At 46.1% G+C, this 17,465-nt stretch overlaps 1 protein-coding gene across 4 annotated transcripts in view; it reads right to left on the reverse strand.

Moving 5' to 3' along the window:
• Positions 1-4,663: 4,663 nt before the first annotated feature.
• CASS4 (Cas scaffold protein family member 4) overlaps positions 4,664-17,465 on the reverse strand; it is a 42,423-nt gene continuing 29,621 nt past the window's right edge. The window contains exons 4-7 of one of the 4 annotated variants that reach the window (XM_059039170.2): positions 14,198-14,281; positions 11,572-12,879; positions 10,272-10,349; positions 4,664-6,890 (exon numbers count right to left, since the gene is read on the reverse strand). In XM_059039170.2, coding sequence (XP_058895153.1) covers positions 6,480-6,890; positions 10,272-10,349; positions 11,572-12,879; positions 14,198-14,281 — 1,881 coding nt within the window. In that variant the 3' untranslated portion in view covers positions 4,664-6,479. The remainder of the gene's footprint in view (positions 6,891-10,271; positions 10,350-11,571; positions 12,880-14,197; positions 14,282-17,465) is intronic. The other 3 variants (XM_059039169.2, XM_059039172.2, XM_067011915.1) reach the window with 3 other exon arrangements.

Here is a 17,465-nt window from a genome sequence, read left to right on the forward strand (position 1 = left end):
GCCCGTCGCAACGCGGCGGGGTGGGGCGCGGCGCGGCGGGGCGGGGCGGGGCTTTTGCCCAGCCCCGGTTGCCATGGAGAACATCGCTAGGCGCTGGGCGTGGCCTCGCGGCTGGAGCTGTTGCAAAGTGCTGACTGGGCCTCGCGTGCCAAGCAGGGTGCGAAGCGTTCTTCCACTCCAACGAGGCAGCCCGTCCTTTTGTCTTTCCGGTGGGGGCTGGATTTCTGCTGCTCGCGTAATCGCTTCCCCACCCTCCCGGGGCGAGGTCCTGAGGGGCGGCGCGGATGGGCGTGACTCAGGAGCATGTGTGAAGACCCAACACAGCCAAAAATAAATAAATAACATAAATAATAAAAATTCTTTCTGGAAAAATTGATATGCAGAGTAACTCATTTTAAGAGTTAGCATGGGGCTTCCCTGGTGGTGCAGTGGTTGAGAATCCACCTGCCAATGCAGGAGACACGGGTTCGTGCCCGGGTCTGGGAAGATCCCACATGCCGCGGAGCAGCTGGGCCCCTGAGCCCCGGCCGCTGAGCCTGCGAGTCCGGAGCCTGTGCTCTGCAACGGGAGAGGCCACAACAGTGAGAGGCCCGCGTACCGCAAAAAAAAAGAGCATGAAAAAAAAAAAACAACTATGTGCTAGAATTCTTTAAGAATTTCACAGCCTCATTTAAGGTTACACTCGGGAGGATAACCCGAAGACGGTTAAAATAAAGTAGAAAATGGAATTGATTGCTGAGATAACTCAGGATGGAAATTACTTTTTGTTTGCAGTTTTAGTGAAATATTAAAAATATTCTATGAGGGACTTCCCTGGTGGTCCAGTGGTTAAGACTCTGAGCTTCCACTGCAGGGGTTGCGAGTTTGATCCTCAGTCGGGGAACTGAGATCCGACAGGCCGCACAGTGCGGCCGAAAAAAAAAAAATTCCAGGACTATATGGGCCTTAGATGAAGTGGCCCCTGGCTACTCCTTTCAGCTCATGTCGCTCTCTTTTCTTTCTCTCACTCAGTTCCAGCCTCACGGGCATCCTCCTCTCCGTTGAACTCTCCAGGTGTACATCTACTCTGGGCATTCACCTTGCTATTCCCTTCCAGAACACTCTTCCCCATGTTTGCCAGGCCAGCTCCCTTCAGTGATGCATCACTCGGCTCCTGGTCCCCTCTTCGGAGCCATCTTCCCAGATCTCTCCATCTAAAAGAGCACGTCCCCTCCATCACGCTACCCCCTACCTTGATTTAATTTCTCCCTTGCACTTCCCACCACCGATACCATGCTATAGATTTAAATTTTGATATCTTGTTCACCATGGATTTTTTGCATTGATTTAAGTTTTTAAAATATGGCACCAAAGTATAATTTATCTTGATTACTAAGTTTTGGGGGAGCCCCCTTACATTTTCCATCCAAAGAGAGTGCCTCACTTGCCTCACCCCATTCTGGCCCTGGTTTTCCATCTCCCTCAGCTGGGATGAAAGCTGCGTGATGCAGAGCCTTTGCTTTGTCCCCTGCAGCACCTCTACTGATCAGCAGAGGCCTGAGCAGATAGGAGGTGCTCAATAAATATTTGTTGAATGAATGAAAGGAAAAGGGCATTAGCAAATAACCTACATAAATGGGCAACTTTTGCAAAGGGGCAGCTTCAGGAGACATGGGGTGCATACCTGGGGAGAACATAAAGTTTTTAAAAGATGCTTTGTTAAGAAAAATAGTTGCCACTGGGTGCTTGGGTCCACAGTGCTTATCACACTAGGAGATCTCTAAACAAGGCTTCTTACCACCTCCATCTTCCTGATGAAATTGAACTTAACTGAGGTCAAGTTGCTACCACCACCATCACCACCATACCACCCACCATTCCTCTTCCTACCTGGAGAGGAAACAGTACAGAAGTCTGGGCATTAGAGAAAAATACTTAACCAAAAGTTGCTGAAAGCTAAAAAATATGATTTTATCCTACTTTACTTTTTTTTTCAGAAGTAATTATCCTATTGAATTAATCAGTGGACACTCATTCCACAACTTCTCTCTTTAAAAAAAAAGGAAGGAAACACATTTAGCTAAGAGCAGCAGCTTTCATTATTTTAAACCCAATGGTTTTGTACTTTGTTGACAAAGGTCCTTGGTTTGAACTCTTCTCAAAAAAAGAAATAGATATAGATATAGCTCCAGATCTGTGTGTGTGTGTGTGTTTCTCTCTCTGTCTTTCTCTCTCTCTTTGGCTCTATCTCTCCATTGCTTGATCTCTCCACTCACATACATACACATACATAGTATTCCGAAACCTTTTGGGACCTGTTCATTACCTATTGGAGACTATGTCACTTATAAAGGACTAAATGAGTTAAAACATCTGAAGCATTAGAACAGTGTCTGGAATATAGTAATCCCTTAATAGATACATCCTGTTGTGATCACTCATGTGTAAAACATCATTTTGCCCCATGGAGTAAACACTTATTGGTGTGTCCCTGCAGCAACCCCTCCTCCTTCTAATGCCATTGCTAACTTTGCTAGGGCCTCCAGCTGGGACACAGCGCTGCAAGGGTCTCTCGTGTTTCTGCACATCTTCTGAGCAGAGGCATTGACTTGACATTTTTTCCTAGACTATCTTTTCCAGGATGTTTGTAACAAACTCCCTTGAAAGACAGAGATCACCTCTCCCTCCAGAGCGGAAGGGCAGGATTGTTTACTATCCAATATTGTAAAGAGAAGGTCTCCCTCTGAGGCAAAGCTTGCTCAGGTTTAGACAGATATTATAAAAGATTGGGGCTTCCGATGTTCAGGGTTTTTTTCCTCTGGCTTTGATGCAAACCCACTGTGTGCACAGCATCACTCGCACCCACCTTTGCATTGCCCCTGGGACTTGAGGGATGTGAGGAAATGATGCAAAGGTGAAACATAAGCTGCTTGCGAGGCTGGAAGAAAAGCCCCTTGACTGTGCAGGACAGTTGACATAACAGGCCTGACTAATGTCCCTAGAAAGGCCTGCTTGCAAGGTTGGCTTTTGTGGTTGGCTAGGAATTTGGATTTGAGGAGGGTTTTCACCATCCCCAGCGTTGATAAGAATGGTGCAGGGCCTAAACTGTTTGTACAAATGATGTGATTCATGCCGGATGCCTGCTCTCCTTTGGAGACTCTGGAATTTTGGTCCACGCCACACAGAGGCTGCCTGCATGATCAGCCCCAGTGAAGACCCAGGGGACCAGGCTCTCAAGAGTTTCCCTAACCGGCAACATTGCCCGTGTGTTTGTCACAACTCGCTGCTGGAGGAATTGAGGGTGTCCTGTGCGACCTCTGGGAGGGGACCCTCAGCAGCTTGGGCCTGGTTTCCTTGCTACCTCACCCCCCCGCCCCGCCCCGCTGTGCGCTTTCCCTTTGTCGATTTTGCTCTGTCTCCTTTCACCGTGATGGCTCAGAGCTGTGAGCACAGCTCTGTGTGGGAACCTGTGAATCCTGCTACCGAATCACTGGACCTGGTCTTGGGGACCCCAACATAGTCTCTGACCCAAGAGTCTCGTGTCTTCTCTCAGCATTCATGAAATTGTCACAGGCTAACTTGTGAATTTGAAGTAGGAGAAACTCTCAGACATGTCACAGTTCTCGTCGGATCCATCCCCTTGCCTCTCTCGGGACACGTGGGAGTGTGTGTGTGTGTGTGTGCGCGTGTGTGTGCGTGTATGTGTAGGGGTGAATTCCAGGTCTAGGACATCTTGGGTATTACATGCCCCTCTCATTATGGAGCTTTCGGGGGCAGGCATCTGATCTAAACTAGTCCAAGCAAAAATCAAGACTCTTCCCCACTGGCCACAAACCAAGAAGGACATAACTCAGGGCAGCCACCTTGCAACCATGAGAGTTAACACAGAGAGAGTGGGACTGAGAAACTGGGCCTTGAAGATTCTGCTGGAGGACCCAAAACCAGCTGTTCTTTTTTTAAATTTTTTTTTTTTTTTTTTTTTTTTTTTTTTTTTTTTTTTGCGGTACGCGGGCCTCTCACTGTTGTGGCCTCTCCGGTTGTGGAGCACAGGCTCCGGACGCGCAGGCTCAGCGGCCATGGCTCACGGGCCCAGCCTCCCTGTGGCATGTGGGATCCTCCCGGACCGGGGCACGAACCCGTGTCCCCTGCATCGGCAGGTGGACTCTCAACCACTGCACCACCAGGGAAGCCTAAAATTTTTTTTAATTAAAAAAAATTTTTTTATACAGCAGGTTCTTATTAGTTATCTATTTTATATATATTAGTGTATACATGTCAATCCCAATCTCCCAGTTCATCCCCCCCACACACTTTCTCCCCTTGGTGTCCATACGTTTGTTCTCTACATCTGTGGCTCTATTTCTGCCTTGCAAAATGGTTCATCTGTACGATTTTTCTAGATTTCACATACATGCGTTAATATACAATATTTGTTTTTCTCTTTCTGACTTACTTCACTCTGTATAACAGTCTCTAAGTCCATCCACGTCTCTGCAAATGACCCAATTTCGTCCCTCTTTATGGTTGAGTAATATTCCCTTGTATATATGTACCACACCTTCTTTATCCATTCGTCTGTCGATGGGCATTTAGGTTGCTTCCATGACCTACCTGGCTATTGTAAATAGTGCTGCAGTGAACATTGGGGCGCATGTGTCTTTTTTTTTTTTTTTTTTTTTTTTTTGCGGTACGCGGGCCTCTCACTGTTGTGGCCTCTCCCGTTGCAGAGCAGAGGCTCCGGATGCGCAGGCTCAGCGGCCATGGCTCACGGGCCCAGCCGCTCTGCTGCATGTGGGATCTTCCCGGACCGGGGCTTGAACCCGTGTGCCCTGCATGAGCAGGCGGATTCTCAACCGCTGCGCCACCAGGGAAGCCCGCATGTGTCTTTTGAATTATGGTTTTCTCTGGGTATAGGCCCAGTAGTGGGATTGCTAAAACCAGCTGTTCTTGAAGCCAGCCTGCCCCTGGATTATTTTAAGATACTTGAGTCAATAAATTCCCTTTATTGCTTAAGAGAGAGTGGATATGGTTTTTGATCCCTTGTAACCGAAGGAGTCGTAGCTGATACAGATCACCGCTGCTTCCAGAATGTGGATCTCTCCATTCTAGTGTAGGGAACCAAGCCTCACAAAGATGGGATCCTTCTTTAGGGATCCTGAGACTAACTCAATGAAAACAATTAGTCTTTCGGCAGTCAACAATTTAAAAGAGCTTACTAAGTAGCAGATAGGAACCGGAGCTGGTACCATTTCCGGTGATTTCCAGCCTGGAGATGCTTAGTGGCTGAGGTGCACGTAGGAGACATGAAGACTTGAAGTGATGATGTAACCATAGCAATGTAAGCTAAAGCCCCAGCTACAAGGAGAGGAAGAGGAGGTGGTTTGACTTGTGGGGGTGACGGGGGGAGCTCTGGGCCCTTCTCAGATCTGTGCCCGGCGATAGGGATCCTGTTTATACCACACTTCCTGGCTTTGCTTTTCCTGAGCTAGCCTTGCGCTTGCAAACTTGGCCTCTTCTGTAGCTCCTTGAGCACTTTGGGGAGAAGCGTTTAAATGACACAAGTAAACATGTTGCTTTGGTACCAGAACCCAAGTGACACGGATCAAAGACTTTTCCAAAGAAAAGATGGCTACAAAGGATGTTGCAATTCATGACTGTATTTATATAATATTAAAAATGGTAACACATTTGAGACCGCTGAGGCATAAACCTTTTATCATCCAACATACTGAATTTATCAACACAGAACCTAAAATGTACAAAATAAATTAATAGGGAACCCAACAGAACATCTTATGTTACAAATTTACTGCTATTTATAACATGCCTGTTTTACTAGGTTCAGATAAAATAGCAATATATATATATATATATTTGGTGTAAGATGCAGATACATAATTTGTACCAATCTCACAGAATTATTTTAATCCAAAATGAAAAACTTATTACATTTTCTAGCAGATGCAACAGAAATTAATCGTTTGAAAATAATCTCTCCCCGCTTCTCCTACTTATTTTCTCCCTAGCACCTAATACACTGTGTATGTACTTCTTCATCATTTGTCTGTCTCCCCATTAGATTGTAAGCTCCTTGAGGGCAAAGCCTCAGTCTGATTCAGTGCTATATGCCCAGCTCCTAGAATTTGACATATAATAGGTACCCAATAAGTAAGTACTGAATGGATGAGTTTAAAACAGGCACACATTTAGCCAATATAAAAATTGATTTCTATAACTTCATTTCACACTCTGGCCCTACATGATAGGCTAAAAACTTTGGTCCTTAGTTCACACCTGATTCTCTTCCCTGACTCTCTGTGGGATAAGCCAATGTCCTGGGGTTGCTCAGCCACTTGGTAATACCAGGTTTGGGCACTACGGCTGTTGCCACCCCTTGGTGTATCTCCAGGCTGGCTTTTCCCAGAGCACAGACTTGCACAGGCTGCGGGTGTGAAGCTGAAGCGAAGAGGTTAACAGGGAGAAGGAGGGAGGAAGGAGGCTCATTCCAACGTCCCCCTGAATTGCTGCGTGTGCCGCTCCAGCTTCTTGACCTCGGCCTGGAGGTGCTGCAAGGCGGTGGGGCTGGGATGCTGGAGTACGGCGTGCTTGGTGGCCAGCGCCAGGTCCTTGAGCAGGCTGCAGAGGCAGCTGCTGCCGCGCAAGATCTCGTTGCGCATGTCCCTCTCCTGGGTCTCCTGGCACAGCGTGTCCACCAGCTTCTGCCCGACCATGATGACTAGCTTGCTCTGCGTGATGAAGATCTCGGGGGGCTGGCTGTTGCCGAGACTGCTGTGCAACACGCCGATGGCTTTGAAGAGCGCCCCGAAATAGAGGCGGCAGTGTTCAGAAAGGTGGATTTTCTTCTCAGGATTCTGCTGACTCAAAGGTCGGGGGCTAAGAGAGCTAGGGTTCTAGAGAAGGGAAAGAAAACGATGGATAAGAGAGAGATTCGATCGACAGGCTGTGGTTGTCTCTCTTTTCCTGTTTTTGCTCAATTTGCTAGACTTTTTGTAAGAAAAAGTACAGTTTTGTTTGGGAAGCCCCACAGTGCAACATTTGCCTAAGAAATTAATATTAAGGTTTTCAAAGCACCGTTACATATAAATTATCTCTCAGGTATATAATTTTATATATTGCATTATACATATAAAATCATTCTATTAGATACATATAAAATCGTATTCAATCCTCTCTACAAACTGTTAGAAACCCATTCTAAGAAACTCGTTGACAATGACTAAATTTATAACTTAAAAAAAAATGCGGAAAACTTGATGGTGAGATTTAAAAATTTACTCAAAGAACAGGTTTTAAAACATTTAAAAAACCCTTCCTACTCGAGCATGGACTTGAGGATATGGGGAGGGGGAAAGGTGGGCTATGACGAAGTGAGAGAGTGGCAGGGACATATATACACTATCAAATGTAAATTAGATAGCTAGTGGGAAGCTGCTTCATAGCACAGGGAGATCACCTCTGTGCTTTGTGACCACCTAGAGGGGTGGGATAGGGAGGGTGGGAGAGAGGGTGATGCAGGAGGGAAGAGATATGGGAACATATGTATATGTATAACTGATTCAGTTTGTTGTAAAGGAAAAACTAACACATTATTGTAAAACAATTATACTCCAATAAAGATGTTAAAAAAAAATAAAATAAAATAAAACAATAAAAAACCCTTCCTAGTTCCAGTATCAGAGGTAAATCTGAATCCCCCAAATTTCCAGAAGAAATAAAAATATACTGACTCATCTGCTTTAAGATTAAATTATTTATCTTACTTGCCAATTAAAGTTTTATTTAGAATTTTACTTTCGTGAATTTTATTTTCTGGAATGTGCAACCAAAGCCTATTCACTGTTGAAAGATTCTCAGCATCAAACATAGTGGAAATCCTACTCCAGGTAACAATCAAACACACAGCTGTATTTAAATTGGATAACCCACAAGGACCGACTGTAGAGCACGGGGAACTCTGCTCAATATTATATAACAACCTAAATGGGAAAAGAATTTGAAAAAGAATAGATACATGTATATGTATAACTGAATCACTTTGTGTATACCTGAAACTAACACAACATTATCAATCAACTACACTCCAATATAAAATAAAAAGTTTAAAAAAAAAAGTTTAAAAAGTTTAAAAAGCCCCTTTGTTAGGTTATAGGTGAGGAGACTGAGGCTTCCAGAAAAGAAGAGGCTGCCTAGGGTCCCTCTATTAGCAAAATAAAAGTCTGGAGCTCTTAGCCTAGTCAGCAAGTCTGAAACTCTCATTCTTTCTATTAAACTGTGCACTCTTATCAACCTACGATCTTAAAACACCCAGCTCGGAAGCACTCAGACAGTGTTATAGTCTGACTATGTCTCCCCCAAATTCATATCATGAAACTCTACCCCTCAGTGTGAAGTTACTGGGAGATGGGGCCTTTGGGAGGTGACCAGCCTTAGATGAGGTCATATGGGTGGGGCCCCCAGGAATGGGGTTAGTGCTCTTACAAGGGTGGCCCGAGAGCTTGCTTCCACCCTCTGCTCTCTGCCAGGTGAGGATACAATGAGAAGTGGGCAGTCTGCAGCCTGGAAGAGGGCTCTCACCGGAATCTGACCCTGCTAGCACCCTGATCTTGGATTCCTAGCCTCTAGGACTGTGAGAAATAAATTTCTGTTGTTTATAAGCCACCCAGCCTATGGTACTTTGTTGTAGCAGCACAAACAGATTAAGACAGGCAGGTAAAGGGAAGAAAAGACTGGGGTGTTGGTTGAGATGGACTCTCGGGGGGGCAGGGAGCCTGAGAAGAATGCACCAGAGGCTAGAAATGAGGAGCAACCATCTGGACACTGGAATGTTGGCATCTTAGCTTGGGAGTATTACCTGTAGGTAAGCAAAAATGTACTACGATGTTTATTCTGGGCTGTTGGAAATCTCTGGAGGTAATTTTGGTTGTCACATTGACCAGGGAACACTACAGGCTACCAGTGGACGGGGGGCTAGGGATGCTGAACAGTCCATCCCACGCAATGAAGAACTGTCCACCTGACGGTCAGTGGTCCTCCTGCCACCCCCACCGAGAAGCAGTCAGTCTAAAGCAGGGTTTTTCCACGGGCGATCCTTGGACCTCCAGCACCTGGGAACTTGTTAGAAAAGAAAATTCTCAGGCCCTTCCCTAGACCGGCTGAATCAGAGACGCTGGGGTGGGTCCAGCCCTCTGGGTTTTAACAAGCCCTATAGGAAACTATGACACACTCTCAGGTTTGAGAACCACTGGTCCAAGGCATACTTCATGCTGAACAAAGTAGCATGACTTTTGGCAATCTGACAGGCCCCGGGTTTTGGGTTTGGGGTTTGCAGGACGAAGCATCAGGACGCCTGGGTTATTACCTTAGTTGGCCTCTGAGAAGGCAAACAATCTTGTCCACATCACTGGATAGCTCTGTCCCTTCTCACCCACGCTGCCCTCCCACCACACCCCATCAGCGAGGAGGTTGAATGGGTTCACTGGTTCCCAGGCTTCAGTTATTCAAAGAAAACCTTCACACATTATGCCCTTTCTCCCTTCCTCTTAACTTCGGTCAGCTTCATCTTTGTGTTTAAGTGATCAGCTGTTTTTACTTAAGTTAAAACTTTTAAAATTGGTAAATGGAAAACTACTATCATTTGCCACTAATAGGAGGTTAACCAATGAAAAATAAGTACAATGACAACATTTCTGATTTGAAAGAAAAGGAAGAATAGCAAATGTCAAAGAGGTGTTGAAGATACACAGGCCCCAAAGCAAAATGTTTTTTCTGTTGTAATCAGAAACATTAAAAGGGAATGTCAAACAGATACACGCACAGAGGGAAGATCAAGTGAAGACACAGGGAGAAGACAACCTTATACAAGCCAAGGAAAGACACCTCAGAAGAAACGAACCCTGATCTTGGATTTCTAGCCTCCAGAATTGTGAGAAACTAGATTTCTATTGTGTAAGCCAAAGGGAGAAAAATGTCAACAAGAATGTGAATCCGTGTGACTTCACACCATGTCAGTATCTCCTGTGATAAACTTGCAGAGCACCTAGAATTATTTCACTGATGGTTAAAGGACCATGTTCCACATTTTGGGGCTCATCGGACTTGCTCATCTCCAGGGTTCCTTCTACTGTAAAAAAGGAAGAACTGTCACAAAACCAAGTTTCCTCCCATGTGGGTCAGGGCTGTGATGCCGCATTATTCACAGCAGGAAACATCTCCGGGGACAAAGCCTATTATTAGTCAATCAGAAGTATTGGAGAGCCAGCATCATTGCTTACCTGTGTTTCTAAGTCTTTGTTTTCACCCAACCTTTGTTCCAAGATGGGTTTTTCTTTCTCTTCTAGGCTAGGCAACTCCTGAAACATAAAATCCCTTCAAATTACCAACTAGAATGGTCTTTATACTATTATATAGCTGTTTAAGTCCACTTTAAAACTTGAGCATTCCTCTTTACGTTTTCGTTGATGGCTCTACCTAGTGAGGACTTTTTCCAACAAAGGAGACTTCAGCAGCCCGAGGGCTCAATTTTGCAGACCAACACGGCCTAATATAATGACACACAGTTTTATTGGGAAATGAAAAATATCCAAATTTCCAGCGTCTCTAGAGTGTGTTAAAAGCTCTTGCACCTCCAGGCATGTCAGCAGAAAACCAAGACTGGGGCTGAAAGCACTGAGTTATCTCCATGACACAGGCCCCAGGTTACCTGCTGCATTTCTTGCAACTTGCAATTCTTTTTTTTTTTTTTTTTTTTTTGGCTGCATTGGGTCTTCCTTGCCACGTGTGGGCTTTCTCTAGCTACAGCGAGGGGGGGCTACTGTTTGTTGCTGTGCTCGGGCTTCTCATTGCAGTGGCTTGTTGCGGAACACGGGCTCTTGGTGCACGGGCTCTAGATGGCAGGCTCAGTAGTTGTGGCTCGTGGGCTCTAGAGCACAGGCTCAGTAGTTGTGGCGCACTGACTTAGTTGCTCTGAGGCATGTGGGATCTTCCCAGACCAGGGCTCGAACCCGTGTCTCCTGCACTGGCAGGCTGATTCTTAACCACTGTGCCACCAGGGAAGCCCTGCAACTTGCAATTCTTGAACTAAGGGTCTCTTTCTATAGCGTCTAGACTCATAGAGCAAAGTATTCCTAAGAGTAGCTAGAGTCTGGAGGCTGCTAGGACCATGCACAATTTGGAAGAGTGTTTACAGTTCCTCTTCTGTTTCTAAGAAACACACGGACAATGACTACATTTATAACTGTCAAAAATGCAAAGAAACTTGATGGTGAGATGAAAAATTTTGTTCAAAGAACAGGTTTCACAAGGTTTTCAAAATCCTTTCTAATCCTAGCATCAGAGGTAAGTGCGAAACCCCAAAATTTCCAGAAGACATCCTGTCTGCCTTAATATTGAGATACATATCTTACTTCTTACTAAGAGCTCACCTAGAATTTTACTTCCATGAATTTTATTTTCTGGAAAATGGAACCCTTGTCTCCCCAAAGACAATAAAACAGATTCTCATCATCTAACTTACTGGTGACCACTCCAGATAAAAATGGAAAGTGCCCTTATAGTATACCACTCTGAACTCACCTGTTCACAAACATTTGTCCTATGTTTCTTTAATAGTTCAGGAGGGTGTTCGCTTTCCCTTTGTTTCTGAAAAGGAGCGTTGCTTTGGTATGATTCAGTCTCCTTTTGGGGAAGCCGGATGGATTTTGCAAGCTTAAATTCTGCATTTGGAGCCAATTGCACGGGGTCTTCCTTTTCACAGTTCGGCTTGAAAAGGAGTCTCCCATTGGCAATGACAAGAGAGGCGAACCTCTTGATGTCTTCTGGAACCATCCGTGCCGTCAGGACAAATCTCTCCAGGTCATCCAGGCTGTTTTGCACTTTGTTGGTCACAAGGACTTCCAGGGACCAATCGCAGCTCTCCAGACTTGCCTTTGTTTCAAGCAGGATTTGGTAGGAGTTGGAGATTGTCTGTAGCTGATCCCTAATTTTGGCCTGGAGTTTACTGTCGGTGAGGTTACAGGCGGTCCCATGGACGCCGCAGGCGAAATCCAGAAATTCCCTCAAGGATTCCTCTATGCCGCCGGCAGCCCTGCGGATCTCATGGATATTGGCCTCCAGGTAGCCTCTGAACCTCCACTGCCTGCTGACAAAGAGCATCAGGTCCGCGGCAGAGCTGTCCACCTTGTGCTGCAGAGCTGTGACTGTCTCTTTGGCTAAGTCCAGGTCCAAGGGGAGCTCTTTGGCTGACTCCTCCAAGAAGGAGCTAGAAGAGTGGCTAGACGTGGAGGAGCAGGAGGAAAGGACGCTGGCTCTGCTGTCAGAACTGGAAACGGATAAGCCGTCTGGTTCAGGAGACAGCGATGCTGCCCGTCCGGAGAACCACGAGGAATTATGGTCCATGGAATTCTCTGAAGGCCCATTGGCTTTTCCCAGCTCTTTCCCAGCATGGGGGACACTTCGCATTGCTTTAGGGACGTCGTAAATGTTCAGCTTGGTGTTCTGCTGTTCCACTCGGGAGATCAGAAAGCTTGAAGGGACCTTGTAGCTGACACCTTCATCCAAAGCGAATGCATCCCCGGGTGGTGGAAAACCATAAGAAGGAATCTCTGGAAGGCTGAGTTTTTTCTGCATGGGCACATTTTTCCACGGGTGTGGACTGAGGGTCCTTGCTCTGCTGTTCTGAGGGCTGTGAAAACTGGACATGTACCTGGGGAGAGCACGGTGCCCTGATTTTTCCACAAAGCTGCTTAGAGATGCGTTTCTTACATCAGCTTTTTCCAGAGACACTGGCGTGTCATAAATCCATTCGGATTTCTGAGGGCTTGGCAACATGTTGCAGCTGCCTCTCCTTAAGGCAATGCTTGACATCAGGGGAACACTCTGCCCCTGTGAAAAACCACACAAAGTCACCCAGTTTAGGAGCAATAAAAAGACAGTATGAGCGACTCAGGTGACACATATGTATTATACTGAGGACCCACCAAGTGCTGGGCACTGCGCTTCTTAAAAATATGATCGACACTCCCCTACTCAAGCTTCTTCTGTGGGTCCCCACTGCTTTTATCACTCAAGCCCTTCACAGTCGGGCTCCAACCTCCTTTTGAGCCTCCTTGCTCTCCGCTTCTGCCACAACCCTCCTTAAAGGTCCAGTTACTCTTGCTGTTTATCTTCCCCTGAACACAGAATGCTCTCTTGAACCACTATATTTAATTTTGCCCAAACTGGTTTCTCTGCTCTAAATGTCTTCCCAGCCCCTTGCTTTCCGTCTAACAAACTCCTATGCATCCTTCGTGACACTGCTGAGTTGCCACCTTGGGCATAGGTATATTTATTTATACATGTGACAGAATCCAATGATAAACATGGATAAGCATGGATTACAGATTTCAAATTAAGGCACCTCCTTTTTATACAAATAAAAACCTACCTTGATGCAACATGTCTCCAAGGTATACAATAAGAAGACGCATTTATCTAAAGTCTACTGAGCTTCATGGGACTTCCCTGGTGGCGCAGTGGTTAAGAATTCGCCTGCCAACGCAGGGGACAGGTTTGAGCCCTGGTCCAGGAAGATCCCACACGCCGCAGAGCAACTAAGCCTGTGCGCCACAACTACTGAGCCTGCGCTCTAGAGCCCATGCTCCACAACAAGAGAAGCCACCACAACAAGAAGACCGTGCGCCACAACTAATGAGCCCATGCGCCACAACTACTGAAGCCCGCACGCCTAGAGCCCGTGCTCTGCAGCAGGAGAAGCCACCACAACGAGAAGCCCGTGCACCGCAGCGAAGAGTAGCCCCCACTCACCACAATTAGAGAAAGCCCGCCCGTAGCAATAAAGACCCAACACAGCCATAAATAAATAAGTAAATTAATTAATTAACATAAATAAATAAAACAAAATAAAATAAAGTCTACTGAGCTCTTGCTCTGTGCCAAGCACTGTACTAGGTCCTTTGCAGGGATTATGTCAATTCTCACATAAGTTTGTAATAAGAAACGGAGGCATATGGAAGTCAAAGGATGTATCTAAACCACATAGCTTGTTCTGTTCCTGAACACCATTGCAGTTACAAGTTTTGCCTCCAGTGAAGTAAGTTCTGCTACGAGGGATTTGCATCCCTAATTTTGAGCAAGCAAACAACATTTCCCAGAGGCCGTTCCGGTTTGCATAGCATCGGATCTCAGCGCCCGTCATACTTACGTTTGGTTGGCTAGCAGGGGGACCAAGTGCTGCTTTTGGGGGGCTGGCGGGGATGTCATATAGCTGCTGCTGCTTCCCTGGCTCCTGGGGAAAGACCACAAAGAGGGAGAACTTGAATTTTTCCCTCCTGATGGCTACACATCACAAACTCTCTCCACTCCAGTGTTTCTTTTTTTTTCCCAAATGAGAACACAAATCACTGAAGACTTGGGGCGTTTCAGTCATGATGCTTTTATGGTGGAAGTGTGTGGTCTACTGGGTGTATTTTCAACAATGAACTCTGTGCTTTAGAAGAGGCGACTTCTCGATTGAAGGTGGGGACCAACTATAGAGAGAATGAGCTGCAGTTGCAGTTAAAAACGGTAGTTCATTTCCTCCTGTTATTTCACCTTAAGATTGAATTAAAGAAGAATAAATATAAGATTGGGACTTACTCTGTCTTTTATCTTTCTTGTTTTTCTCAGCTGAAATTTTCCTGTGCTTGTAACTTATGTATTCATCCTGCAAATGTTTACAGAGTGCCTACTAACGACTACACGCTGAACCATATGACATACCCAGTAATGAGCAAAAGACATGGCGCCTCTATAGATAATAGACCTTTTTTTGGTGCAACAATTAGGAAATAACATATTTTAGGATAAGAAAAACAGGTTCCATATTCCAAAGCGAGGTGAGAGAGCACCGAGACAGGTTTTGCAAAGAAAGAGAGAAAAAGCTGGAATTTGGAGAGGGGCTTTCTTTGGAGCGAGCTGGGCTGTGAGTGTCCTGCTCTCCCCTTCTCAGTGGGGGGAGGAAAGGATGTTTTCACTCCCTTCAGGCAAGCTGGAAGGTGCCCCACGGGACCTTCCGAGATTTGAGCTGTGCCACCTGAGCTTGGGGTCATGCTGCACAGCGTCTAACTATGCTTGAGATAAGTTAAAGGTGAGAATCTTCTGACAGAGCCCAGGGTGGTGGCTGGGCTGAGGGGGTCTGTTCTCAGGGCGGGGACCACGGGGAGCAAAGGGAAGCCCCTGCCTTGGCATAACATTTAAAGGTGCACCAACAAACTCAGTGTCTAAGGTAAATACTACTTTAATGCAATACGCTTTAAAATCGCAACTGATGTGAAAAAATCGTGATGAACAAAATCTCAACATTTTGAATAAAGAAATGATCCACAGGGCCGGGATGAGGGCGAGGCAAGTGAAGTGAGTCTTGCAAATGTGTCTTTGTTTAAAACTCTGGGGGAGAAGGTGCCCCATTCTCCATTCCCCACCCCCACCCCCACCCCCGTCCTGGCCCTGGGGTCCATTGCGGCTGAGGGAGCCCGTGCGTTCGTTCTCTGTGGACCAGACGTGAGCTGCATGGAGCTGAAGCCAGGCCGAGAGGGTGAGAGCATCTCAGGAGGGTGAGTCTGGAGATGGCCGGCTGCCTGGAGCTCATGGAGGAACCCTCAGCCGCTGGCCAGAGGAGAAGCATCTGCCCACCCTGTGCAACTTGCAGGTAAGAGATACCCAGCATGGGACTTCCCTGGTGGTCCAGTGATTAGGACTCCAGACTCTCACTGCTGAGAGCCCAGCTTCAATCCCTGGTTGGGAACTAAGATCTCAAAAGCCACGCAGCCATAAAGAGAGAGAGAGAGAGAGAGAGATACCTGGCAATCAGGGGAGGTGGGGAGGGGTTGGCACTAGCAAAAATGTCCCTGAAGAGAAAGAATCAGCCTGCAGTGCTCACTACTTCCATGGGGTAACACTGCGACATCCCTCCCAGAGAACCAGGCATGCGGGATCTTTCCACCTCTGCCCTCCCTCCCTGCTTCCCCTCAGCCCTGTGGGAGCCTGAGGTCACCCACTGAGAAGGAACCCGAGGTAGGGAACTAGCAGAGAATCCAGCCAGCCCTCCGTCCCTGCAGCAGGAGCCCAGGCCCTGCAAACAAGCTGAGAGAGCAGGAGCTTTCGCTTTAAATATAGTAGGAACTTTGGGTATTGCCTGCACTGGACATTAAATTCCTCCATTGAGACTCCTTATTACCTGTGAGTGACCAGGAAGTCACAGAGCAGGCCTGAATTTTTATTTAGACTAGAGCTGTGGCCTTCAGCCCTGGCTGTGCTCCAGAACCATCTGGAAGCTTTAAAATTACTGCTGCCTGGGGCCCACCCAGACCTCAAACATCAGCGCCTCTGGGTGTGGTTCCAGGAAGCAGGAGTGGGTGAAGCACCCAGGCCATTCCGATGTGCATTGATGGGCAGGGGAGAACACAGCCACGGGGCAATTTTGACGGGCTAAGAAGTGAGTGAAGTTGTTTTCTGATTACACGAAGCATGTCTTACAGAAATGATGTACTAGTAGCATTCAAATAAGTTTAAAAAAAAAACCCAAACCTAAAATTTCCTCCCCCAGAGATAATCAATGTTAAGATAACCAATGATAATGTTAAGACTGTGATGTGGGACTTCCCTGGTGGCGCAATGGCTAAGAATCCACCTGCCAGTGCAGGGGACATGGGTTCAAGCCCTGGTCCAGGAAGATCCCACATGCCATGGAGCAACTAAGACCCTGCGCCACAACTACTGAAGCCCACACGCTCTAGGGCACGTGTACTGTAACTAATGAGACCACATGCTGCAACTACTGAAGCCCACATGCCTAGAGCCTGTGCTCCACAACAAGAGAAGCCACCACAATGAGAAACCCACGCACAGCAACGAAGACCCAATGCAGCCAAAAATAAATAAATTTTTTTAAAAAACACTGATGAATGAAATCAAAGATGACATAAACAGATAGAGAAATATACTATGTTCTTGGATTGGAGGAATCAATATTGTGAAAATGACTATATTACCCAAAGCAATTTACAGATTCAATGCAATCCCTATCAAACTACCAATGGCATTCTTCACAGAATTAGAACAAAAAACTTTACAATTCGTATGGAAACACAAAAGACCCCAAATAGCCAAGGCAATCTTGAGAAAGAAAAACGTAGTTGGAGGGATCAGGCTCCCCAACCTCAAACTATACCACAAAGCTACAGTAATCAAGACAATATGGTACTGGAACAAAACAGAAATATAGATCAATGGTAAAAGATAGAATGCCCAGAGATAAACCCACGCACATATGGACACCTAATTTATGACAAAGGAGGCAAGAACATACCATGGAGAAAAGACAGCCTCTTCAATAAGTGGTGCTGGGAAAACTGGATAGCTACATGTAAAAGAATGAAATTAGAACACTACCTAAAACCACACACAAAAATAAACTCAAAATGGATTAAAGA

This window comes from Kogia breviceps, chromosome 14 (genome assembly GCF_026419965.1).
Source record: "Kogia breviceps isolate mKogBre1 chromosome 14, mKogBre1 haplotype 1, whole genome shotgun sequence".
NCBI lineage: Eukaryota > Metazoa > Chordata > Mammalia > Artiodactyla > Physeteridae > Kogia > Kogia breviceps.